We start from the raw sequence: 27,669 nt of genomic DNA on the forward strand, positions 1-27,669 counted from the left end.
GCAAAGGATTACTGGGAACGGATGCGCGGGACGTCGGAGGGTGAGAATAACACTATTTTTTTTTTTTTTTTTTTTTTTTTACATTCTATCTTTTACTACTGATGCCGCATAGGCAGCCTCAGTAGTAAAAAGTTGGTCACACTCGTCAAACACTGTGTTTGACGAGTGTGACCAACCTGTCAATCAGTTCTCCAAGCGATGCTACAGATCGCTTGGAAAACGCTAGCATTTTGCAAGCTAAATACGCTTGCAAAATGCTAGTTTTTCCGCGGGAAAGTCGCGGGAATTTAAAATGCGATTTTCCCGCGGATTGGAATTCCGGAATTCTCGCGGTAATTTCCGCAAGAGTTCCGGTACGTGTGCACATAGCCTTACAGATGATTGTTAAACACAGCTGCAGCGTGACCACTGTGTGAACATAGCCTTACCTAGAGGTTGCAGCAGAAACACATTCTATAGTCTAGGGTGATGGTTTCAAGGGACCCTATCACATTTTTACATTCCGTTCGATTTGTGGACAGCATGATATAGAGAAGAAGCTGAACAGAATGATGTATAGGTTTGTTGGAAAAGATTTAGTATAGCTTGTAATTTATTAATTGAAATCCCTGGTGTTTGCATGAAGTGGATGGTCCTACTAACTGATGGACTGCTTTCTTTGCATGCACAGTCATACAGAAAAGACTGACCATTATTGAATAGGACTGCCCACTGGACTCGTATGAATTCACAGACCTGGGATTTCAATGAATAAAAGGCTAATTTTACAGAAACCTTTCCAATAAAAATGTATGTTACTCTAATCAGCTTACCTGCTGTATACCTCCTGATCAAGCTGCAAGTGGTGGTGAAACGCGCATCTTTGGAAATCATCATGGCTACAGGTAGTTTTTGCTGACCAGTTTCGTTTTCTACTGTTCCACATGTATGATGTATCAATATTTATTACCAACTCCTCCAATATGTGTATTTAATCATATACCAATAGAATTTATATATTGTTCTTCCAGTTATCTAACTTTGCACAGTATACCCATAGAGATCCATTTTTAAATAATTATATCAATATTAACTCAATATTTCTATTCTTTGTGGGTTTAGTTATGTATTGGGATATTTATTCTGTCCTTTGACATATTAATTTTTTACACTGTATTTCCATAGACACACACCTAATTGGAATTATGCTGTATTAAGCAATATTTATTTAGGCTATACCACTTTAGTCATGCAATGTCAAAATACAGATTTACTACCCTATACTGATCTGCCGATGTTTGTTTGAGTAATCGGAGACACTTCTACATTCTTTTCTCCGTGTCATACAGTGGTCCCTTGGCCCCACAGTGTGCATTTTTCTATTCCAATTTATATGCATAGTATTTTATTGTATTTTGCATTCTATTAATTGGTTATGATTCTTTATTGTGCGGTTTTTTTTTTTGTTTTTTTTTGTTTTGTTTTTTTTGCAGTACTATGATTCTCTTGTTTCTCTTTGTAGGTTTTTCTATACCTTCCTGCCTGCAGATCAGATATTTTCAACATGACAGGTTCCCTTTAATAAAATTGGCATTAGAAAAGGTGTATAAGAAACCTAGGATTGTTACATCAAGCAGATCCTCCTAAGCTTCTCTTAAATGCCATGATGAAACTTCTGCCACAGCATAATTACTAATGACTAATTTGATGAACTTGGTGATGAAAAATTAAATACAACTAATGCGGCAAGCCTACTTAAGTGGTAGCACTTCTGTATTTGGTGCTATTGCTCCAAAGTTCGGGCGATGGGGAATTTTTGTAATGCTGTAGAACAGAATTTCACACTATTCTAAAGGTACTGCCACACTTAGCGATGCAGCAGTGATCCCGACCAGCGATATGATGCGGTCAGGATCGCTAGTGCAACGCTAAGTGGTCGCTAGTGAGCTGCCATACAGGCAGATCTCACCAGCGACATAGCAGGGGTCGGGGGTCGCTACTTACCTCTCAGACGAGGCGATGAAAACGTCCTCCCGCCCGCGTCCACGCGTCGCTCGTCGGCGCCACAGGAAGCCCAGCAGGAAGCTGACGACGAGAAATGGCCCAGGACGTTCTCGATAACCAGCGGGGGAGCGGTCGGAGGTAAGTATCACACATAGCGATTTCGCGAGCAATATCGCTGCTACGTCACAAAAACCAGTGACGTTATAGCGATATTGCTATCGATATCGCTTAGTGTGACAGGCCCTTTACTCAAGGGAACGATCCCAAAGTCACAGGATTGTTAAAGAAAGCCGCATGAGACTGAAATATAAAGGGCCTTGCTTGTTTACCCAAATGACATTTCTGCATGAAGGGAAGCGGTGTACTTTACAGTGTTGTTCTGTTACTCTGGCACCTGATCTAATTATGTTGCATTGCTGCCCATTGTGCATAATGTATTCACACGTAAATTAGGAAATATAATAACTGGGACTAAAGATTATTTGCAATTGGCTTTCGCACCTTTATTAGCACTGAAACAATACTTTGCCCAAACTTGGTCCCCTTACTGTTTCTATATTTCACATGGTTAATCTAAAAGAAGCAAAATTTACGTAGCCGCTGTTGCAGAAATAACTTGCAGATTAGTGTGTTTCTGCATTCAGCATGGGAGGGTACAATATTGCCTTTTCTACAGTCTTGTCCGAGGGCAGATAGCCTCATGAGAAGGTATACGCCCACGTATGCAGAAATTTCCTGAGAAAAATCGGTCTCCTTCCCAGGAAATCCGCAATTTTTTATTCACGTTTTTGGTGCGTTTTTTGCGCCTTTTTACCACGTTTTTCTTCCAGAGTATCCTAATACAATGAAATCCGGAGATTTTCTGCAAAATTAATGAACATGCTGCGTTTTTTCCGCTATGCGTTTTTGTTTTTTTTTGCGGAAAACAACGCATCATGGGCACAAAAATTGCGGATTTCATTCTAATAGGATGCTTAATATGTGTTTTTGGTGCGTTTTTGCCTCGGAAAAATGCACCAAAAACGCGAAAAATCCTGAACGTGTGAACACACAGCATTAGTGTGTGCATTAGGCGTCCTCATTGTTGCAAGCCAGTATGTGCTGTTGGCTTTTATTATAATATGTTCTGTGGTACCCGTGACTGCTGGGTGCCACTATTTGGGCCATCTGTAGAAATATTTTCATCCCTGTGTGCTTAAGGCTACTTTTACACTTACCGCTTTTTTTGCAGCCCGTTTTTGCGGTCCATATTGCCGCAGTTTTTACGGTCCACCGGAATAACGGGCCGTAAAAAAGCTTGTGGATCGCCGTTTTTAATTTTCTAATACTATTGAACTCACGGTGCGCCGCAAAAACAAACTTCCGTTTGTTTTTGCAGCCCCATTGATTTACAATGGGGGCCTTGGCCATATGCCGTATAGAAGTCGACCAAGCTCGATCTTTTATCACGGCCGTACGGCGCACTGTGGAATTTCTGTGGGCCGATTTTGCGGCCCCATAGAAATCTATTGGGGCCACAAAATCTGCCTGCAAAAACACGGTAAGTGTAAGGGTACCGTTACATTTAGCGATGCACCAGCGATTCCGACCACGATACGACCCGGTCAGGATCGCTGGTGCATCGCTAAATGGTCGATAGTGAGCTGCCAAACAGGCAGATCTCACCAGCGACATAGCAGCGGTCGTTACTTATCTGTCAGACGCAGCGATGAAGACGTCCGCCCGCCCGCGTCCACGCGTCGCTCGTCGGCGCCAGCAGGAAGTGGCCGACGAGAAACAGTCCAGGACGTTCTCGCGCGATCAGTGATAACCAGCGGGGGAGCCGGTCGGAGGTAAGTATCACACATAGCGATATCGCTAGCAATATCGCTGCTGCGTCACAATCGGTGACGCTTTAGCGATATCGCTAGCGATCTCGCTGTGTGTAACGGGGGCTTAAAAGCAGTCTAATGGCTTCACATAGATGGGGAAACTGAGATGTCACAAGCCACCTTTTGTTGCTAATTAATGTTCAAATTAAAAAAAAAAAAAAAAAAAGTTTTCCATGGCTGTTCCTTCTGAAGACTGACATCTATTTGCCTAGCTCACTTCCATCACTTTAGCCATTGAACCTTTAATTTAAAATATATAGACTCCGTTTTAGGGATTTTTTGGGGGGAGTGTTTCATTAAAAATTATTTTCGTTGCTCTTCCTATTGCTGACCGAACAAGGATATTACCGTGTCCAGGTCTGTTACTGATCTCAGTGTGTGCGGATACATATATTATAATAGAACGACTTTTTGTTTTTTTTATTGATAGAACATGTACCTGTTATAGTCTGTGGCTGTTCACATGGACACATGTCCAATATTGATCTGAGATACGGCTCAAGTTCAAAAACACAAGTCTTTTAGGTTTTTGAAAAAAAAAAAAATTGTACAGCATGAAACCTAAGCAGGACAAGCTCACTGATTATTTAGTAGCCGATGATGTACAGGGAAACAACCAGCCTTTAAATGCCAAAGTGGGCAAAATGTTTAATGAAACCCAACTATAAAAACAATTTTTAACCCAACAAGTAAAATAAAATTGTCACTTTTATTATAGGATAATATTCTCCTTATTATCCCATGGAGATGAACTATTGAGCTTTCATAATGGCTGTAATGTAAGGTATGATCTTTTTAGAGTAGGTGCACACGGTCAGTAATTCCCAGCGCTTTGGGCACAGCACATGTCCGCTGCGTCCAAAGTGCTGCCGGCTTTTGAACACAGGTGATTCCGCATGTGTTCACTGAACCGTGCACAATCGCTGCATCCTATACATTGTACGTCTCTGCAGGATAAATAGGCATGCTGCAGTCTGGACAGATGCGCAGCAGGTCCGTCTCCGCAGGCATCCTTGGACGCATAGTGGGCATGAGATTTCTTGAAATCCTCTCCTTTATGCTGTACGATATGGATTCTGCGGAAGTACGCAGCGTCCATCCTGCAACGTTTACTGACCACGTGCACATACCCTCATAGTTCTAATGTGTGTAAGGCTAATTTCTCCTTCGCCTCATTGGGAGACACATATACTGTGGGTGTATGCTTCTACCACTTGGAGGCTGACACTAAGTGAAAAAAAGAGGTTAGCTCCTCCTCCGTAGTATACACCCTCGCCCCTATCGCGGGCGGAAATCAGTTTTTTGCGTAGTGTCTTTGGAGGCACACGTGTCTGGTTTTCTCCAGACTTCTTTTTTTTTTTTTTTTTTTCTTTTTTTTTCCATGAAGATAAGACAGGGGCGACGGATCCTATTGAAAGGGTCCGATCTCCCCAAACCAAGAACGGGCGAGCACGTGTTGAGTATCATCTCCACGTATCCTTTCCCGCACCGAGGTACATATCTGGGGTTTTTTCCCCAGACATCTATTTTTGTTTGTTTTATGAAGAAGAGACAGGGGCAACAGATCCTATTGAAAGGGTCCAATTTCCCCAAACCAACAACGGGCGAGCACGTGCGAGTGTCCCTCCACGTATCCTCTCCTGCGATGTGGGACACGATGCCGGACTTAGCCCTGTCCACCCCTAGGTATTGAAACCATGGGCTTGCACAGAGGCAGAAGACTAGTCTGTGCGGCCCCCACTGCTCCACCAATGCTAGACGGCGGTGCTGCAAGGCGGCGGACGGTCCCTCTCCTCACCCCCTGAAGGGGTTAGATGGAGCTAGGGTGCCTGCACCATCCAGAAACTAACCCCATCCCCTCTACCTGGTGGCAACAGGTTAGAGCCGGAATCAGGCATGAAGGGCTGGGGAGGGCCTGCGGCAGCGTTCCAGGAAGCTCCAGGCATGTTAGGAAGTGTAGCGCAATCCTCCTTTCCTCTCCTCCCACCTTCCGCCAGCCATGGGCGCCGGGTTTCGGCGGCAGGGACTGGAGCCTGCGGGCCTCCGGTCCGCTCCACCCCGCGGCGGGGCGTGCAGGCAAAATTTAGTCTGCGGCTTCGGCTGTGACTGGGCCGCGGGAGGAAGTCCCGCCTCCGGCGTGATGTCATTCCCGGCGCCGCCCCCTGGCTAGGGCGGACGCCGAACAAATTGAGCCCCCGGCTTTATGGCAGGTAGGCCGCGGCCGGGAGAGGAACGGCCCGCCCTACCCGGAGGGGGCAGCAGAGGCAGCGACAGGAGCACGGGGTCACAGGACGCACAGGGCGAAGCCTGCTAGACGATCGCGCCCAGGAGCCCTCCCCTGCGAGGCGACCAATGTGCAAGCCCCCCAGAGTGGGCCCTATCACTGTCACAGTTCGAGGGCACGAGTTCCGTCAGGGCCCAGATAGGGGCAGGGACAGTGGCTGGTCGGCCTTAGAGGGAACCTCAACCTCACTAGAGCCTTCAGCCTGCAGGGGCCGCTCTTACATCAGGCAGACACGGTGGAAGGAATCCTCACGGTGTCGCCCAGTCCATCCGGTGCTGTGGCATCCGTAAGTCCTGCTTCTCGCTCCCCGTCACCAGGGTTGATTGCGAGCAGACCTCAGGTCGACTCAGACAGACACCTTGACGTGGATGCTCCGGGGTCATGTGAAATAGTGGACAGGCTCATAGAAGCCGTCGGTCAGACCTTGAGGATGGTTCCACCGCGGCTTTTAGGCCATAAGGTGGCGTTTAAGCGAGTGAAACGGCTGCACGGAATTGGTTCCTCTTATCCTGAGTTTGAGGACATAGTGCAGCGACTCAGGGAATGATCAGACGGGGATTTCTCGAGTCAAAAGGCACTCGAAGTAAGGTATCCATTTGCCGGACATCCGTAAGAAATGGATGAAATCTCCGATGGTGTTTCCACCGGTGTCGCGTCTCGCCACTGAAACACTGTTTCGTTTCTAGTGGTTCCTCTATTAAGGATTCCACGGATCGCCTCATAAAGAGCTTCTTGCTCAGTAAGTGAGGTGTCAGGATCAGCGCTCTTTCCCTCATTCGCAGCGACTTGGGCAGCCAAGGCCATGAATTCATGGTCAGAACCGTTAAACAGTGTCGCGCAGAAGCAGAGTTACCTGCCGAGATATCGGAGATCGCGAGGCAGATGGCGATGGACCTGGGACTATGTAATCAATGCGTCTTTGCATGCGGCTAATTGCTCGGCACTTGCTGCCGCTAACGCAATTTCTACCATAAGAGCTCTATGGATGGCGGGCCGATTCTGCTTTCAAGAAGTCCTTGACTTCTCTGCCTTATGAGTGCGGCCATTTATTGGAGAGAGGTTGGATAAGCTTATCTCCTACTCCACAGGATCAAATCGCCTTTTTCGCACCCTTTTCAGGCACGTTTTCGATCTTTTTCGCAACCCCGCATGGACCACAGCGGCCAATTCCGCCGCTTCAGGCCGCCCCAACCAGGATAGGGAGCGGCAGATCTCGTATAGATCCAACCCATTGGGGAGAATGCGAACTCAGCAGCCCAGCTTAAGGAGATCCAGATCCCAAAGATAGTCGGTTAAATGACTCGAGGCGTTTGCCAGACGACACCGGCAAGGTGGGCGGCCGTCTACTCTGATTCCGCCACGTCTGGTTCAGTGTTGCACGCGACACGTGGGTAAGGGAGTTGGTGGCCTCAGGTTTACAAAATAGATTTTGTCAGGTGCCCTCCAAGACGGTTTTTCCTTTTTTTGTCTTCCCAGGGTAGATACCTAGGCAAGGGCTCTATAAGGGGCCATCGAATCGCTCCTGTACAACGGAGTCATCGTTTCCATGCCAGAACACGAAAGAGCTCAGGGTTGCGATTCCAGGCTGTTTGCGGTTCACAAAAAGGGAACGCGTCTGTCAGACCTTTCTTGGACCTGAGGCTTCTGAACAGGTTCATCAGCATCTGACATTTTCGGGTGGAGTCTCTCCGGTCAGTTATATCTGCCATGGAGCGGGGAGAATACTTGGCCTCAATAGATATCCAGAACGCATATCTGCACATGGCCACCAGCCATTCTAGGCTGAGCATGAGTGCATTCATCAGGTGGCGAGCCCATTTTTTCCTGCTCATTAAAGGTTTCTGCTCTTCGACATCAATGGTCGACATTTTTCAGTTCATAACACTATCCTTCGGGCTAGCCAAGGCTCCCGGAGTGTTCATAAAGGTTATGACAGTTGTCATGGTCATGCTACATTCTTGAGGCATAGTCATTTTTGCCTGCCTTGGACGACCTCTTAGTTAAGGGCTCTTCAGCACAGGCATGCGAGGAAAATGTCAACATCACGCTGGATACTCCTGGCCGCTTAGGGTTGGTCAGCGCAAGGTAGTCATCTCTTGTGCCAGCTCAGAGGTTTTTCCTTCTTAGGAAGGATCCTCGACACTTGCCGAGGGCTGGTAATTCTCCTCAGGAAGAGGCGCTTACTCTTCGGAGGGAGTCTGGACACTTCGCCATCCATTCCCTCATTCCAGCTGGTTTGGGATGAGGATTCTAAGAGAAATGGTGGCGGCAATAGAAGCGTTAACGTTCGCCAGTTCCTCCTTCGTTCCCCTGCAGCGCGCCCTCTTGTCAGCCTGGGACAAGAATTCCGTTCACGTTCGTTCAGCGGGGCCGGCGATCCTGTCAAGTCAGGGAGTCGCTCGAATGGTGGATAACCAGTCCTTCTCTATCCCAGGGGAAGCCCTTTTTGCCCAGACCATTGGTTGGTGATGACAACCAAAGCCAGTCTCCTCGACTGGGGATCAGGGTTTTCGCCACCACACGACCCAAGGGCGGTGGTCCCCGCAGGAGGCTCTCCTCCCGACCGAGCTACTGGAGATACGGGCAATTTGGCTGGCTCTGCAACAGATTCATCAATTTCTGCAGGCCTCCTTGTCCGAATTCAATCGGACAAAGCTACGGCGGTGGTCTATATAGATCATCAAGGGTGCACCTGCAGCAGAGCAACCATGCGCAGGGTGGGGCATGTTCTTCAGTGGGTCAAACAAACCACTCGGTGATCCCTGCAGCTCTCATCCCGGGCATGGAAAATTGGGCGACAGACTTCCTCAGGGGGAGCGTGATCTCTACATCCCGAAGTCTTCAGCAGATTTTTTTTGCTGCGGGGAACACCAGATGTGGATCTGTTGGCTTCCAGAGTGAATGCCAAGGTGCCCACATGTGTCGCTCGGGCCTGGGATCCGCAGGCAGTCGGTTGACGCGTTGGTTCTGTTATGGAACCAGTGTCGCCGCGCATATCTATTTCCCCCACTGTCGCTACTGCCGAGAGTCATCAAAAGGAGCAAGAGGGAAGGGCCTCCGGCGATTCGGCTGGCTCCAGACTGTTCTTATTGAGCGTGGTACGCAGTTCTAATGCTCCTGCTTGCCGACGTTCCTTGGCGATTGCCAGAACGCCCAGAGCTACTTTTTCAAGGGCCGATTTGCTACTCGAGCTCAGTGGCCCTGTGTTTGATGGCATGGCCAGTTAATCTTAGATTCTAACCCAGGCAGGGTTTGGGAGCAAGGTGGTCGCTACAATAGTTAGTGCCCGGAAGTCGACCTCAGCTCGAATTTACCACCACCTGGAGGGTGTTCTTCGCTTGGCGTCGAGGATGCTGGGTTTCTCCGCTGAGATTCTCAATCCCCAACATTTTTTTTTTTTTTTCCTCCAGTCGGGCCTAGACTTGGGCCTGGCCCAAGTTCCCGCAGAAGACAAATATCAGCTTTATCTGTCCTGGCCCAGTGCGGAATGGCTACCAGGTTACAGGTAAAGACTTTCATCCAGGGTCTCTCCCACTTGGTACCTCCCTCTAAGGCGCCAAGGCACCTATGGATGCCTGGGACCTTGACCTGGTCCTAAGGGTTCTGCAGGAAGCTCCTTTTTTGGACCGCTTCAGAAGGTTTCTTTGAAGTTCCCTTCCTGGAAAGTGGCGTTCCTAGTGGCCATCACTTTTGTCAGGTGGGCTTTTCAGAGCTGACTGCACTATCCGGCCGACCTCCATTACTCGCTTCCATAAGGATAAGGGGTGCTCAGACCAACCCCTCCCTTTCTGCCGAAGGTCGTGTCCTCTTTTTATATTAATGAAGATATTATTTTGCCTTCATTTTGTCCAGCACCGGTGCACCGTGTGGAAGAGGCTCGTCACACGGTAGACCTGGCAAGAGCCCTCCGGGGGTACAGGTCGAGGACGGCTCCCTTTCGACACACGAACACGCTGTTCGTGCCCCCCGAAAGGCGCAGGAAGGGGACTCGCTGCCTCAAATTCGACCATAGCCAGATGTTTTTTTGTTTGACTTTTTAGGAGTCCTACCGCATTAGAGGCACACAGATTCCAGCAGGGATCAGAGCGCACTCTACTTGGGCAGCGGGCGCCTCTTGGGCGCTTCGGCTTCAGGCTTCGACAGAACAGGCTTGCAAGCAGCAGCCTGGTCCAGCCTGCACACATTTGCCAGACGTTATAATAGTCATACTCAGGCTTCGGCGGATGCGAGCCTGGATAGAAGTATTCTCCAAGCAGCGGTGGCGCACCTTTAAACAAGAGGTGCATGTAGCTTGGATCGGTGAGTCAATCTCCCACCCAGGGACTGCTTTAGGACGTCCCACAGTATCTGTGTCCCCCTATGAGGCGAAGGAGAAACATGTATTTTTGCGAGTACTCACCGTAAAATCCTTTTCTCCGAGACGCTCAATGGGGGACACAGCACCCACCCTAATAGCCAGTTGGCTCTTGTTTTGTTAAAATTTAGGTACATTTACTAGTTTGAGATAAGGGTGATGTTTTTTGACATGTTGTACCTGTATTAAGGCTGATTTGTTGTCCTCCTACTGCTTTGGCACCAAACTGATTTCCGTCCGCAATAGGGGCGAGGGTGTATACTCCGGAGGAGGAGCTAACCTTTTTTTCCACTTGGTGTCAGCCTCCAAGTGGCAGAAGCATACACCCACAGTATCTGTGTCCCCCCCCCCCCATGAGCGTCTCGGAGAAAAGGATTTTACGGTGAGTACGCACAAAAATCCATGTTTCACATTAGCGTTTTTTTGCGCAGCGCATCGTGTGCAATAGAGACGCATGCAAAAACGCATCATGTGTTTTTGCATGTGTTTGCGTTTTTATGCGCTTTCGTTTTCTAGGGGTTAAAACCAATGTCTACACATTTTTACGCCAAAAACGCATGCGCATGAAAACGCAAACACATGTCCATGCGCACACTTGCGTTTCCATAGACTGTAATGCGTTTTGTCACATTCCGTGCGCAAGCAGTTTTTTTTACGCCTTTCGGCGGACCCAAAAATGCAACAGGTTGCGTCTGGCGCGCCTAGGCGCACGAAAACACATGAACGCGTGCAAACGCAAGACCATGTGCACGCCATGTTAAACATAGGTACGCATGACGCATGCATGCACATGGACGCGCACGAAGCGCTGCGCAAAAAAAGCTAATGTGAAACCAGCCTAAGTATATAGAAACTGCATTCACTGAAAAACCCAATCAGTGGCCAGAAAAGGAAAATTAAGCATCTGGTTAGTGAAGCACCAGGCTTTATTAGTATGCATTGCATAGTTTAGTTTGGAAAGGGAAAGGAAGCCTTGCCATGAAAGTATGCAGCTGCTTACTTGTAGTAGTATCATTGTATTATTTTTTACTTACTTACTATTTTATTGTTGAATGTACAATAATGTCCTGTGAATGGAAATAACAGACTAAGGCCGGCTTCACATTATTTGCAGATGGCAGAGCTGTGGAGGGCTGCGGAATTCCTCAGTGAAGCTCCACCCACTGCCGCACCTCCTCCGTTCAGCTCCGCCTACGTCTGCATGTGGCCTGCCAGGTTCGCAAATGCGTACCTAGCCTAACAGCTTTATGGATCCTTAAAGGGAACATGTCTGCAGGATTGTGCTACCTCATCTGAGAGCAGCATGATATTCCAGCAATGATGTGTGACCACAAAAAAATCCTAAAGACACAACCGTTATCCAGGTGTAATCTGTGGGCTCTCTGTGATTAATAATGTCATAGAAGCTTTGGAATGTATTTTTCTCTTATGAGATCAGTCTTTGCTGCTGCTACATCAAGGCATACTGCAGGTGAATGGGGTCGCCTTACAATCTTTAGGATACCATGATGAACAACGGCTCTCAATGTGACACCATTCCCAGGTATTATGCCACAGGATAGCAGCAGCATGGAGCAATTTCTGGTCACACGACCTGTGTTTCTGCTAAACACTTTATGCAGCCCTCACCTACATGGGGCTTCACAGAGCTGCCGGCATTTTTGGGCTTGGAGGGGTCCCAGTGTTTGGCCCCCAACAGTTAGTAATTGGATAGGTGATAACTTACAAACCTGGCACAATTCCTTTGAATATTCATTTAATATTCAGCACACTGTGTGCTGCTGCCTAGGATCCATCAATGTTGTCCTGTTGACTGATCTTTTAGAATTGTGTTTTTGTTTAGTATTTTGAGTGCAGGGTACGAATCAGATGTTAAACTGCACTCGATCTGATTTTTATAAAATATCCTTTGCACTACACAGTACACTTCAAAAGTCGTTTGTTTTGTTCCCCCCCCCCCCCCAACTTGATCTGTTGGTCTCTGCTTCGTGTCCAGTTTTCATGGGTTTTACTCTATTGAAATCACGGCATTATTTCCCTCTTATAACTGTCAAATTCCCGTTTGCTCCCTGAGCTCTAGGCCAGGGTTCCCCAACTCCAGTCCTCAAGGCCCACCAACAGGTCATGTTTTCAGGATTTCCTTAGTATTGCCCAGGTGATCATTGCATCACCTGTACAATATAAGGGAAATCCTGCGTGGTCACAGTAGAAGTTTGCTTTGGTGGGCACAAATAGTTTTGTATTTGTATAAACAATAGTGAGCTTAAAAATAGGTGTGCAGTAGCAGAACTGTAGAAAGGGTGCACCCTTTGCAAATGTTTTGCATGAATATATTAATGTAATATAGTTTGACGAGCTCCAAAGAGAGAGCCCATTTAGATTACTGCTATTTCCCCTTATTTTGGCGCTGTAAATTACAGCTTTAGTGCATCTAAATGCTGCGATCAATTAGTACGTGGATCCAGGTGGTGTGGGTTGTCCCCAGATGATAGTGTCAGGCAGTATACTCAAGGGGGTATTTTATATTATGTCCTCAGTCAATATCATAAGAAAATACATAAACATATTAGAAGCTTCCTTAGTAAGTGCGAGTTTATCAAGGGCTGGCATAGATATGATATAGATATATGGATGGAAACTGGCACAATTTCATATTCTGCAAATATTCATCTGAATTAAAGCCTATGGGTTTTCTTGTATGATGGAAGTAGAGAAAAAAAATACTGCAATCGTAGCATTTCTTTTCATTGAGAAGACAACTTAGAAGCGATAATTAATGTACAGGAAGCATCTGCCTATTATGAGCGGTTAAGTAACCAGTGTGATAACGACAAAATTTCGGTGTCAAAGCCAGCACCCACGCCCTATCCATATACAGAGATGGGGGTCAGCCTAGCTATTAAAAGGAGCAGTCGGCCAGCTCCCTGCAAGCACGTCATGCCAAGAGAGCGAAGGCGCATCTAGACATCGGACACATGTACAAGTCTGTGTATTACAAGAAATACTTCAATTCTATGTAATATCTGAAATGCACAAAGAGATTTCACTATTCATAATTTTTCTTTGTATTATCCTGAAAATTCAATAGCTAAATATTTTAAAACCTCAAGTACGGTATGACAACGGTGAGAACATATTAGATCTTATATGCAATGGAAAAAATTTTTTGGGTGTTGAACAACCCATTTTACATTTGAACAGGTGATTCTTTGACAGTAGGTTGCCGTTCATGTCACACTGCAAGTTTTGTAGAAATTGTGTAGTGTTTCAGTTATGCACGCTGCAGTTTCAAAGCAGGTCTCGCCGTAGGGCTCAAAAACATCAGCAAGTATGTGCACCAACTTATTATGCCTACAGGGGGTGTCGCTTCCCTTTCCTGTCATTGAATAGTTCTTAGCTGTTCAGTATAGTTTGCCCAGGCATAAAGATATTCCAAAATAAATCCAGATTCATTCATGGTCCAATTGGGCCCAATCAAAATGTTCTATTATCTTATTCGTCACTCTTCAATTTTGGATAGAAAATCTTGAGTAATTTAGTAACTTTTGATTAGATCAACCCTTACAGTAGGTGACTGTCTTTTTTTTGTTTTCAGCCAGAGGTCATGTTTTATTATCTGTTTTTCTTGAAATCCAATCATCCCTTTCCCCAGCTATGAAACTTATCACTACAGCTTATTGCCATTAACTAAAGGGGTTGTTCTGTGTTTCAGAAAAAAATGAAGGGACAGGCAGGTCATGTTTTAAGATGACTCATTTATTTACCTATTGAAGCCCCTGCCGCTCCTGCACTACCTTTGCCTGTTCACAGGGCTGCAGTGGTGACCTCCCATCTACCAACTCGATTTTCAAAGTTGAGAATATTGTTTATTTGAACATTGTAGTCAGATGTGATAAATCAACAAGAATACATCTATATGGCTATATTGACACTTTCTGGGTCTCTATCCCATGAGTTCATGGTGACCAGTAGTATGTTGCACAGAAATGACATTCTCTACACTTAAGTGGTGGTGTAAATGATGTGCAAATTTCCACACCTGTACTGCAGAGTGGATATGGCCTTTCCTCTCCACCATACTACTTTCCACCAAAGGGCTCATCCCCATTTCCAATTTTTAAAAAACGCTCCGTTTTCTGGACTGTAAAAAAGGGAGTAGTGTCATGCGATTTCTATGCGATTTTTAATATTTCCATCTGTTTTCCATCAGTTTTCTATCCGTTTTACATCCGTATGCAATACGTTTTTTTTTCGCATCAACTATTTTTCTACAGTCATTTACAGGACCATTTACAGTGTTTTATGCCACAGAATGGTAATGTATCCGTTTAAAACGGATGGTCCGTTTTTTAATCGCACCCATTGATTTGTATTGGTGATTTTCAAGCATGCTGCAATTTTTTTTTTTTTTTTTCTCATTCCAATTTCGGATGGGAAAAAAAATCACAAGTGAGATGTCACCCATTGACTAACATTGGTCAGAGTGCAATCCGATCTTTAATCGGATTGCACTCATCCGATTTTCTCTCCAGTGAGTATGAGCCCAAAGACTCTTGGTATAGAGACCATGGAGGGGTCAAACTATTGCCATATGTATGTGTTCTTGTTGATTTTTGATCTTTGCGCTTTATAAATATATATAGATAGATATAAAGCACAGTTTTTTTTCCAATGAAGCTAACACTAAATGATTCAGAAATGCATTCGATCCAGAGTTATAACCTCAAAGTGGCAGTGGTCAGAATTGTAAAAATTGGTCTGGTCATTAAGCTGCAAATTGGCTCTGTCACTAAGGGGTTACTCTACATGCAGATCTGCATTGATATCCATTTCAGAAAATTAATTTTAAGCCTCAGGTATGTCTTGGATTCTTTGAAAATTACAGATTAGGGCCCCGTCACACATAGCGATCTGCTGAGTCACAAGTTTTGTGACAAAACAGCGATCTCACCAGCGAGATTGCTGTGACAGCGATCAGCGACCGGCCCCCCTGCCTGACCTTCCTTTGTGCTAGATGGGAATCTGGAGCATTACATTTATTTGTTCCATTAAACTCTCAAAATGGCCAGAAAAAAAAGAACTTTCATGTGAAACTCGACAGTCTATTCTTGTTCTTAGAAATGAAGGCTAATCCATGCGAGAAATTGCCAAGAAACTGAAGATTTCCTACAACGGTGTGTGCTACTCCCTTCAGAGGAGAGCAAAAACAGGCTCTAACCAGAGCAGAAAGAGAAGTGGGAGGCCCCGCTGCACAACTGAGCAACAAGACAAGTACATTAGAGTCTGTAGTTTGAGAAATCAACGCCTCACAGGTCCTCAACTGGCAGCTTCATTAAATAGAACATGCAAAATGGCAGTGTCAACGTCTACAGTGAAGAGGCGATTCCAGGATGCTGGCCTTCAGGGCAGAGTGGCAAAGAAAAAGCTATATCTGAGACAGGGCTGTGGAGTCGGAGTCGTGGAGTCGGAGTCGGTGCTCATTTTGGTGGAGTCGGAGTTGGAGTCGGTATAAAATGGACCGACTCCGACTCCTAAAATATATAATAAATTGGGTACAGTAATTCAATGCAGGATGTGCTGAATATTTTTTCATAGGAGTTTGGGAAAGTTATGAAATGTCCTATAAATGGCTGTTATATTCCTGATCTAAGGCTACATTCACACACAGCGTTTTTCCTGTGTTTTTTGAGGATACGTTTTTCAGCTGCAAAAGCTGATCATCTTTTTAAAAAACTGCATCACCTGAAAGGTTTTTGAGCTCATAGATAATGTTTTCAATAGCAAAAGCAGATTAGAAATCTGCTCTATCTATCCATTTATCCATATCTGTCTATCCATATTGTATCTGTACCAAAAAGAATGAAAACCGGGTAGTACACCAATATATATTCTGTTCTATCTAAATATCTTGATTATTGGATCATAAAAATGATTAAATGACTGAGGTTCACATTGTACTACAATAAATTTTTCACTTAAATATAAGCAATATGTGTGGGAGTCGGAGTCGTGGAGTCGGAGTCTGAGTTGGAGTCGGAGTCGGTGTAAGGGAAATTGAGGAGTCGGAGTCACAGGTTTGGCTTACCGACTCCACAGCCCTGATCTGAGACTGGCTAATAAAAGGAAGAGGTTAATATAAGCAAAAGAACACACATTGGACAGAGAAAGATTGGAAAAAAGTGTTATGGACAGACGAATCCAAGTGTGAGGTGTTTTGATCACACCGAAGAACATTTGTAAGACGCAGAACAACTGAAAAGATGCTGGAAGAGTGACTGACGCCATCTGTCAAGCATGGTGGAGGTAATGTGATGGTCTGGGGTTGCTTTGGTGCTGGTAAAGTGGGAGATTTGTACAAGGTAAAAGATTTTGAATAAGTAAGGCTATCACTCCATTTTTCAATGCCAAACACTGTGGACAGCACTTGATTGGAGCTAATTTCATCCTACAACAGGACAATGACCCAAAGCACACCTCCAAATTATGCAAGAACTATTTAGGGAAGAAGCAGGCAGCTGGTATTCTATCTGTAATGGAGTGGCCAGTGCAGTCACCAGATCTCAACCCCATTGAGCTGTTGTTGGAGCAGCTTGACCGTATGGTACGCAAAAAGTGCCCATCAAGCCAAACCAACTTGTGGGAGGGTCTTCTGGAAGCATGGGGTGAAATTTCTCCAGATTACCCCAGCAAATTAACTGCTAGAATGCCAAAGGTCTGCAATGCTGGAATTGCTGCAAAGGGAGCATTCTTTGACAAAGCAAAGTTTGAAGGAGAAAATTATTTAAAATTTTTTTTTTTTTTGAACCTTGTCAATGTCTCAACTAGATTTTAAATTCATTTTGCAACTCATTTGATTAAGTATGAGTTTTCATGGAAAACACAAAATTGGGTCTCGGTGACAACCAAACTTTTAAACGGTAGTGTGTAGTAAAAAAAAAAAAAATGTGTGCATAGATAGATATACAGCTGTGGCCAAAAGTATTGACACCCCTGCAATTCTGTCAGATAATACTCAGTTTCTTCCTGAAAATGATTGCGCAAACAAATTCTTTGGTATTATTATCTTCATTTAATTTGTCTTAAATGAAAAAACACAAAAAGAATTGTCCTAAAGCCAAATTGGATATAATTCCACACCAAACATAAAAAAGAGGGTGGACACAAAAGTATTGGCACTGTTCGAAAAATCATCTGATGCTTCTCTAATTTGTGTAATTAACAGCACCTGTAACTTACCTGTGGCACCTAACAGGTGTTGGCAACAACTAAATCACACTTGCAGCCAGTTGACATGGATTAAAGTTGACTCAACCTCTGTCCTGTGTCCTTGTGTGTACCACATTGAGCATGGAGAAAAGAAAGAAGACCAAAGAACTGTCTGAGGACTTGAGAAACCAAATTGTGAGGAAGCATGAGCAATCTCAAGGCTACAAGTCCATCTCCAAAGACCTGAATGTTCCTGTGTCTACCGTGCGCAGTGTCATGAAGAAGTTTAAAGCCCATGGCACTGTGGCTAACCTCCCTAGATGTGGACGGAAAAGAAAAATTGACAAGAGATTTCAACAGAAGATTGTGCGGATGTTGGATAAAGAACCTCGACTAACATCCAAACAAGTTCAAGCTGCCCTGCAGTCCGAGGGTACAACAGTGTCAACCCGTACTATCCGTCGGCGTCTGAATGAAAAGGGATTGTATGGTAGGAGACCCAGGAAGACCCCACTTCTTACCCCGAGACACAAAAAAGACAGGCTGGAGTTTGCCAAAACTTACCTGAAAAAGCCTAAAACGTTTTGGAAGAATGTTCTCTGGTCAGATGAGACAAAAGTAGAGCTTTTTGGGCAAAGGCATCAACATAGAGTTTACAGGAGAAAAAAAGAGGCATTCAAAGAAAAGAACACGGTCCCTACAGTCAAACATGGCGGAGGTTCCCTGCTGTTTTGAGGTTGCTTTGCTGCCTCTGGCACTGGACTGCTTGACCGTGTGCATGGCATTATGAAGTCAGAAGACTACCAACAAATTTTGCAGCATAATGTAGGGCCCAGTGTGAGAAAGCTGGGTCTACCTCAGAGGTCATGGGTCTTCCAGCAGGACAATGACCCAGAACACACTTCAAAAAGCACTAGAAAATGGTTTGAGAGAAAGCACTGGAGACTTCTAAGGTGGCCAGCAATGAGTCCAGACCTGAATCCCATAGAACACCTGTGGAGAGATCTAAAAATGGCAGTTTGGAGAAGGCACCCTTCTAATATCAGGGACCTGGAGTAGTTTGCCAAAGAAGAATGGTCTAAAATTCCAGCAGAGCATTGTAAGAAACTCATTGATGGTTACCGGAAGCGGTTGGTCGCAGTTATTTTGGCTAAAGGTTGTGCAACCAAGTATTAGGCTGAGGGTGCCAATACTTTTGTCTGGCCCATTTTTGGAGTTTTGTGTGAAATGATCAATGTTTTGCTTCATTCTCTCTTGTGTTTTTTCATTTAAGACAAATTAAATGAAGATAATACCAAAGAATTTGTGTTAATACTCAGTTTCTTCCTGAAAATGATTGCAATCTGACAGAAGTGCAGGGGTGTCAATAGTTTTGTCCACAAATAAATATATATATATATATATATATATATATATATATATATATATATATATTTTAGTGCTATTTTACACAATATTGCATAATTAGAACACAATACTTCTCAATCACACAATGTAGAACTGCATTACACCAAAAAATACACATCATGATATAATATATATGATGTGGGTATGTATTTTAGTGTAATACAGTTCTACATTGTGTAATTTTGAGAAGTATTGTCTTCTAATTCTGCGATACTGTGTAAAATAGCAGTAAAGGTAATAGATGAAGAACTCTGAAGGAAACCTTTCCGTTTTCATTTACTTTCACTTTTAGGACGTGCTGAAAGAAGTTTTCCTCTGAAAGTATCACAGCTTTGTATTGTAAGTGTCTGGCATTGTGATTGGGTGTTACAGAAAGTCGAGGTGGCACAGGAGTGTTCCAACGTGCAGCTCAGTTCTGGCTACCTCCCCTGCTTTTCCCTCTTACCTGACATGAACCTTTCTGTTGTGCTGGTGCAGGTTCTCCAATTATAAACCCGTCTGACAAATGTTGTGTTGTCTGTTTTCCTCCCTTTTTTTGCAATGCCCCCCCCACCAAAAAAAAAAAAAAAAAAAAAAAAATGTTGTACCAACAAGTAAGGCCTCTTTCACACTTCAGTTTTTTGCATCAGTTATAATCCGCCAAAAAGGCAGACAAGCGGATCCGTTCTAAACTGATGTGAACGGATGGCACAGGATCCGTTTTCAGACGGATCCTGAAAATGAAGAAATTTAAAGGAATCGCTGGCCGGGGGGGGGGGGGGGAGAGGAGAGAGAGAGTGAGAGTTTTTTTTTTTTTTGTCCGGCACCCAGAAAGAAATTCGGGTTAAATCAGTGTTTGCAGGATCCGCCAGAGAAAAAAACGTTACAAGCTCCGTTTTGAAATTTTTGAGGATGGTGACGGACAGCAACTTTTGGCGGATCCTCACAAAAAACGGATGTAACGGACAGCAATCCGTCACAATCCGCCATTAATGCAAGTCAATGGGAAAAAAACGGATCCTCACAAAAATTGAGGATCCGTTTTTTTTCAAAACCTGGCGGATTGTGACTGATTGTAAAAAACGGAAGTGTGAAAGAGGCCTAACAAGATCACTTGATTTTGGTAGGATGTTATAGACCTTGGGTCAGTCTTATTTTTTTTTTATGCTTTGTGTAGTTGATTTCCTTCCCGTTTGTTTTTTGGTTATTTTAATTTCTGTTGAATGCTTTTATTCCCAGAAATGGGAAAACACTAGTCAACTATAAGGACAATTCTATAGATAGATACATATTTAATTCATGTGTAGCAAAAATCTAACTTGCTACTACAAAAATCTAAGTTTGCACGTTTGAGTACTGAAACCTCGCAGAAATAAAAACATCTACATCATGTGCAAACTATTAGACTTGCACAAAACAAACTGCTAATCTCTGTAAGCATGACCAGCAGCCAAAAATAACCCTGCTGATTTCACGGTCTTCCTCCTCAGTGCCCCGATTCTGCAGATTAGTGTATTATGTACGTACAACTCTGAATACATTGTAAACAAGGCGAACTTCAGCCTCAATGGACAAAGCACAGACTTGCATTCCACCCATGGGTTTAAATATGTTCTGCAAATCAGAAAGAAGTCTACATCCTAGAGTAATCACGATAGGACATAAATTATCATTTGTTTATTCTACCACATTAGCGTGTAATAATATAATTTATTAAATTCCATAGTTTCCTGTATGTCAGTACATTTCAATAAGTAACATAATTGTGCAGTTGGATCACTATAGCAGGCATTAATAAGATTAGAGTCTACTTTACTATGTATTTATAAACCATAACCCGCAGTAGAGTTCTGTTTGTAATCTTTTTTTTTTTTTTTTTTTTTTTTTTTTTAACATTAATATTATGTTGGGGGAAAAAAAAACCATACATGATGACAAAACCATGTGACAAGGTTTGGGGCGTCATTTATAAAATGGTAGGAGCATGACTTTAGGGACAAAGATCATGGCAACGTTGCTGTTTCTCCTTATTGGGGAAGGGAGACCTATAGGCCAGACAGAAGTAAGACCTTTTTATTTTTTTCCCCTCTGCTTTAAAACTCATTAGCAAATTAACAATAAGGGTAAAGAATTAGACACATCACCTGTGCTCATGTGTCAGACCGGGACTTCTCCTACACGCTGAGCCCAGTATCCCACCTAGTTGCCACTTATCTTTCTAGCCTAATGGCCCATTCAGACAGGCCAGTTTTGGATGTGAAACGACCATTGGCTGGTTTTAAACAAGCCAATTATCAATTACTAGCCTGTTTACATAGGCAGCCAAAGCTGTGATGAAGATGGTACGACGGTAATTCTATCAGTGAAACCCCCCCGCTTACAGTATCATGTTATCGGCAGCACATCACCTGTTTACATCAGCAGTGTGCTGCCGATAATGATTTTTATTTTGGGTAATATAATAGAATTGCTTAATATTCGGTAATTTACCAGCTTATATAGCACGGTGGCTCAGTGGTTAGCACTGCAGCCTTGCAGGGCTGGGATCCTGGGTTCAAATCCCACCAAGGAGTTTGTATATTTTCTCCCTATGTTTGTGTGGGTTTCCTCCGGGTTCTCCGGTTTCCTCCCACACTTCAAAGACATACTGATAGGGAATCTAGATTGTGAGCCTCATCGGGGAAAGTGATGATAATGTCTGTAAAGAGCTGTGGAATTAATGGTGCTATATATATTAGTAAAATAAATAAATTATATAGATGGGCCAATAATTAGGAAAGGGCACTTGAGCCTATTATTGGCTCATCTAAATAGGCCATTATTGTACAGGCTGACTAAATGGGCACAATTGTGAGGGTGTCTTGGATGATAACTGTTTGGCCATCATTTATCTAACGGGGTCTATGCCCACTTGTGGAAACTACTTGGTTTGGCTGACCTCTTATGTAAAAGAGTGCAAAAACTGACACGCTGGGTTAATCGAAGATACATATCGGCAGTTTCTGGTAGGTGCTCTCTAACCTGCCTGTTTGGCCAGGCATGTAAAAGGTCTTCCTACATCAACAAAAAATTTCCTAAAAGCATAAATGCCATAAAATATTTAAATAACCATTACTTAATTGATTAATGTTCTGACGCTGCAGCCTTACTGCTCCTGTGGTCCCCGACAATCTCAGTCTACTTCTCTGCAGCTTTCTTGTGATATATAGTCATGTGACCGCTGCAGCCAATCACTGATTTCAGTGTCACATATAATACTGCAGGTGAGTGAACAGACATGTTTGGTCATAGGTGAGTGCAGCATTCAATCAATAGAAATTCATGCAGTAAGTTTTGGTGATTGTGTTTTATGGCATTTACTTACTTTAGCAAATTTTTTGTTGGTCCCAAAATCTCCTTTAACAGGGAAATTGGTCATCTCTATTGTCTACATTGTGATCTTTTCTCCAATGCTTATCCATCTACATGTGGTTTACATCAGTGTATGGTATATTGCCCCTTTCAGCTTTTTATCCTTAAGACTCTGAATTATATTGGCCCATGTGATTGAAGAATGTGTGTTCATTTCAAAACCCTTTGACTTGCCCATATACTGTATGAGATATAGTAGCCAGACATAGAGGCTATAAGGTTGCCTAGTACGGCCTCCATTCACACTGGGTTTTTTTTTTGGTGATTTTTAGCCCTTTCCCTCCACCTTTATCATAAGGGAGTTCAGGATGTATTTTAGGAAGTTGCATACTGTTTTTATGCATATCATGCTAATTATAGATTGTGGGGTTTCAGTATATAACAGCTGTGACTTTTTGTTTCTAGGAATTTTTTGAACACGCACAAAAACTTTGGGATGACGACGGTGTGAAGGCATGCTTCGAGAGGTCAAATGAATACCAACTCATTGACTGTGCACAATAGTAAGTGCGTTTTTATTTTGGCAATATTCTCATCAGAGATTTAAAAAAAAAAAAAACAGACCACAAAAGAACTGTTTTTGGGAAGGAACAACTAACTTTTTTTTAAAACTTATAAACCCATTTAAGAAAATGTGTCATCGGAAACTGGTGAATTATTTAAATCAAGTGTTAGTTTAACCATATTTTAAAGCATTTCTGGTGTCTTTATTTATTTTGCAGATCCCTATATATTAAAACTAGGATTCTAAAATCTTACATTTTTTACTGTCTCCTGAGCCTAATAATAAGGGGCTCTTCCTATTCAAAAGAGATACCCTTCCATCAATCATCTCATTCTCATGACAGTTAGGATGATAATGAATGGTATCGCCTATCCTTAGGTAACCCAGGATTCACAATTTACATTAGGTGATGGTTACAGCTCACCCCCACCCACTCCCTGCACAGTGACATCTATACAGTTCACAGAGCATGTTGAAAACTTCTTCAAAGAAGTTGATGAAATCATCTCCAATCTATTGTAATTATGGGCTGTGGTACTGCTGTAAAGCTAATCTTTAAAGGGAAACTGTTACCAGGTGTTTCCCATATAAAGTAGGGCTAGCACCTGTAAGCCCTCATATACAGCCTCCTAGAATGCTGTATATATCCCCAAAGCGTTGTCCATAGCAAAAAATAGCTTGTATTATAGTCTCCTACAGGGCGGAGCAGTCTGGACATTTCTGATCTTGGTCTGGTGCCTCCTCTCTTCCTGCTTCGTGTGGCTAACGCATCCTACGTCATCCACACAATGTCCTTGGCATCGCCCTCCTGCGCAGGCGTACTTCTCTGTCCTGCTGAAAGGTGAAAGAGTGCGTGTGCCCTACAGTACTTGGCTCTGTCCTCTGCAGGGAAGAGAGACGGGCACCTGTCCAGGAGCGCGATGTCGAGGTCTTTGAGTGGTGATGTAGGACATGTCATCTGCACAAAGCGAAAAGGAGGACACCACTCGCAAGAAGAGAGGTGTCGCCGGATCAAGACCACCGACTCCAATCGGAACCAACCACCCCATAGGGGATTATGATAAAAGCAATTTTTTGATTTATGGAGAGTGCATTGGCGATATATACAGTGGGGGGGGATAAGTATTTAATCCCTTGCTGGTTTTTGTAAGTTTGCCCATTGACAAAGACATGAACAGTCTATAATTTTAAGGGTAGTTTTAATTTTAACACTGAGAGATAGAACATCCAAAAATAAAATCCAGAAAATCACATTGTATAAATTTATATAAATTTATTTGCAGTTTGCAATGAGAAATAAGTATTTGATCTGCTACCAAACATTAAGAGTTCTGGCTCCTACAGACCAGTTAGATGCTCCTATTCAACTCGTTACCTGCATTAAAGACAGCTGTCTTACATAGTCACCTTTTATAAAAGACTCCCATCAACAGACTCAATTAATCAGTCAGGCTCTAAACGCTACAACATGAGTAAGACCAAAGAGCTTTCTAAGGATGTCCACAGACTCAGTCAGACTCTAACCTCTAAAACATGGACAAGACCAAAGAGCTTACTAAGGATGTCAGGGACAAGATCATAGACCTGAACAAAGCTGGAATGGGCTACAAAACCATAAGTAATACGCTGGGTGAGGAGACAACTGTTGATGCAATAGTAAGAAAATGGAAGAAAAACAAGTGACTGTCAATCGACATGGATGTGGGGCACCATGCAAAATCTCACCTCGTGGGGTATCCTTGATCATGAGGAAGGTGATGGATCAGCCTAAAACTTCACGGGGGGGAACTTGTTAATGATCTCAAGGCAGCTGGGACCACAGTCACCAAGAAAACCATTGGTAACACATTACGCCGTACAGGTTTAAAATCCTGCAGTGCCCGCAAGGTCCCCCTGCTCAAGAAGGCACATGTGCAGACCCATCTGAAGTTTGGTAATGAACACCAGGATGATTCTGTGAGTGAGTGTGAGAAGGTGCTGTGGTCAGATGAAACAAAAATTGAAGTCTTTTTCATTAACTCAACTCGCCGTGTTTGGAGGAAGAGAAATGCTGCCTATGACCCAAAGAACACCGTCCCCACTGTGAAGCATGGAGGTGGAAACATTATGTTTTGGGGGTGTTTCTCTGCTAAGGGCAGAAGACTACTTCACCACTTCATCAATGGTATAATGGATGGAGCTATGTACCATAAAATCCTGAGTGACTGCCTCCTTCCCTCCGCCAGGGCATTAAAAATGGGTCGTGACTGGGTCTTCCAGTAACCTGAAACATACAGCCAAGGAAACAAAGGAGTGGATCAAAAAGAAGCACATTGAGGTCATGAAGTGTCCTAGGCCTGTCTCCAGGCCTTAGAAAATTTATGGAGGCAGTTGAGGCTCCGAGTGTCCAAACGACAGCCTCAAAATCTGAATGATTTAGAAATGATCTGGGAAGAGGAGTAGACCAAAATTCCTCCTGACATGTGTGTAAACCTCATAATCAGCTACAAAAAAGTGTGACTGCTGTGCTTGCCAAAAAGGGTTTTACCAACAAGTATTAAGTCTTGTTTGCCAGAGGGATCAAATACTTATTTCTCACTGCAAAATGCAAATTTATGCAATGTGATTTTCTAGATTTTATTTTTGATGTTCTATCTCTCAATGTTAAAATTAACCTACCCTTAAAAGTAAGACTGTTCATGCCTGTCAGTGGGCAACTTACAAAATCAGCAAGGGATCAAATACTTATATCCAATACTGTAAACAGCATTCTAGAATGCTTTATGTAAGGGTGTACAGGTGCTGGCCATACTTTAAATGGGAAAAACCTAGTGGCTGGTTCCCTTTCAATGCTGTCAGCCTCTTAGGCAAGATTACTAATGCTACATGAGGTGTTGTGGTGGTTTGTTTTTTTTTTTCTCTCTTTCATGATCAGAAAATAAGATTAAACAGTTTAAAAAAAAAAAAAAAAAAAAAAAAAAAAGAATGCTTGTCTATCTAGTTTATATAGCAAATTATAATGGAAGTTATACATTTCTATTAAACGGTGTATAAAATGAAACGTTTTGAGGTGCCTATATTAATTGAAGTACGGTAGTTGAAAAATAAAGTGAATCTATCAGCAGGTTTTTGGTATGTAATCGGACAGCAGCATCATTTAGGAACTGCAACCTAGATTACAGCAATTTATCATTTAGTTTACTGAGTGCAGCAATTTTTAAAGAATCACATTTGTCTCTGCGGCATATCTTGCCCTTTGTCGAGCTTTTTATAACACCACCCACACCACTTATTAGCTTCTTTCTGTCAACCTACACTGTACACACAAACTGCCAATCGGTAGTGGGGGTGGATTTAGACTAGGAGGTACAAGACAACTTGTCGTCTAATAATCTCTTGTTGATAAAACTGATTTTATTAAACCCGCGAAACACAGCTCAATAAGTGACACATCGCTGTAATCAGGGTCTCTGCTTCTACATTATGGAGCGCTGAGATTACATGGCAGAAATCTGCTGACAGATACCCTTTAATGATAATGCAGATGAGATGCCAAAAATATTCTCCCTACTAAAATGTGTATTTCTAAGAGGTGTATTACTGTTTATATGTAAATATTCCCAATGTGCTTCAAGTAAGGCACATCATCTGCATAGTACCTTTTAAAATACTCTGTTAAAACCTCTCTAAACACTATAAAGATAATTTACTTTTCGTGTGATTATGCCAAACCTTCAAAGGCCGCTGGCTCGTCTGGTATGAAGGCCATTGAAATAGTTAAAGAGGTTTGAATTCTCATTGAGTCTGCCCATTAAAAGCTTGACATGTGTTGAACTTCTCTAGGGCAGGTTATGGGAACTTCATTCTTGTGGGAACATAAGCTTTTAGACTTTTCAGTTATCAGACTTCATCATGTAAAAGTTTGATTTCTATCTTCAGTTGGGTGAATGAAGTAAAATATTGTTCTTGGCTTTTGAACAGAAGACAGAGTGTAGAAAATACATCTGAAAACACAGGTGTAGGGTTCTTGCTGATCCGTCCCTTTATAAAGCGTTACTTATCACACAGTGCAGCTTTTTCCTGCCATGTTCTGCATGCTCTGTAAAACGATACGAAACAATGAGATTTGTATATGGCGATCAGTACAACAGCATGGATACTGAAACAGATAAGAAGATGAAATTTGCCTAAGATGACACATCAACATATGATTTGTGTGTGTGTGTATATATATATATATATATACTGTAGTTTTTCTCTTGATTTTGCATGTGTTTAACCTGAAGTTTTATGCATTGTGGACATGATTTTGGTTGTCAAGAGCCTAAAAGCAAGCTTTCTCCATCATAAAGATGCAATGTATTGTATAGGCGCTAAAGTTTATTTTGCCCACCTCAGTCCATGTAGTTAAATGGTGGTTAACCACACAGGAAATTGAGTGGTTCCTACTCTGCCTTGAAGTTTCATGTCCTGACAGCCTGCCAAGCACACTAAAAGATGTCTGCAATAAGTAATATCTGTAATGTATGCAATGTTAATTAAACCATGTATAGAGTTAGTATCGGTAAGTTAGACCCCAGCCATTACAAGCTAGCAGTTGATCAAGGACTGGTATCGAGTAGATAACAAGGTCTGCTTTAATGGCGTGGACTGAAGTGTCTGCAGATTTGTAGGAATCGTTCCAAAGTTA

At 43.3% G+C, this 27,669-nt stretch overlaps 1 protein-coding gene across 4 annotated transcripts in view; it reads left to right on the forward strand.

Moving 5' to 3' along the window:
* GNAL (G protein subunit alpha L) overlaps window positions 1-27,669 on the forward strand; it is a 383,393-nt gene that overhangs the window by 297,978 nt on the left and 57,746 nt on the right. For all 4 annotated transcript variants that reach the window (XM_073550978.1, XM_073550980.1, XM_073550981.1 and 1 more), the window contains exon 5: window positions 22,901-22,998. In XM_073550978.1, coding sequence (XP_073407079.1) covers window positions 22,901-22,998 — 98 coding nt within the window. The remainder of the gene's footprint in view (window positions 1-22,900; window positions 22,999-27,669) is intronic.

The sequence above is a fragment of the Dendrobates tinctorius genome, unplaced genomic scaffold (genome assembly GCF_039654945.1).
Source record: "Dendrobates tinctorius isolate UK_male_01 unplaced genomic scaffold, ASM3965494v1 ptg000171l, whole genome shotgun sequence".
Lineage (NCBI taxonomy): Eukaryota > Metazoa > Chordata > Amphibia > Anura > Dendrobatidae > Dendrobates > Dendrobates tinctorius.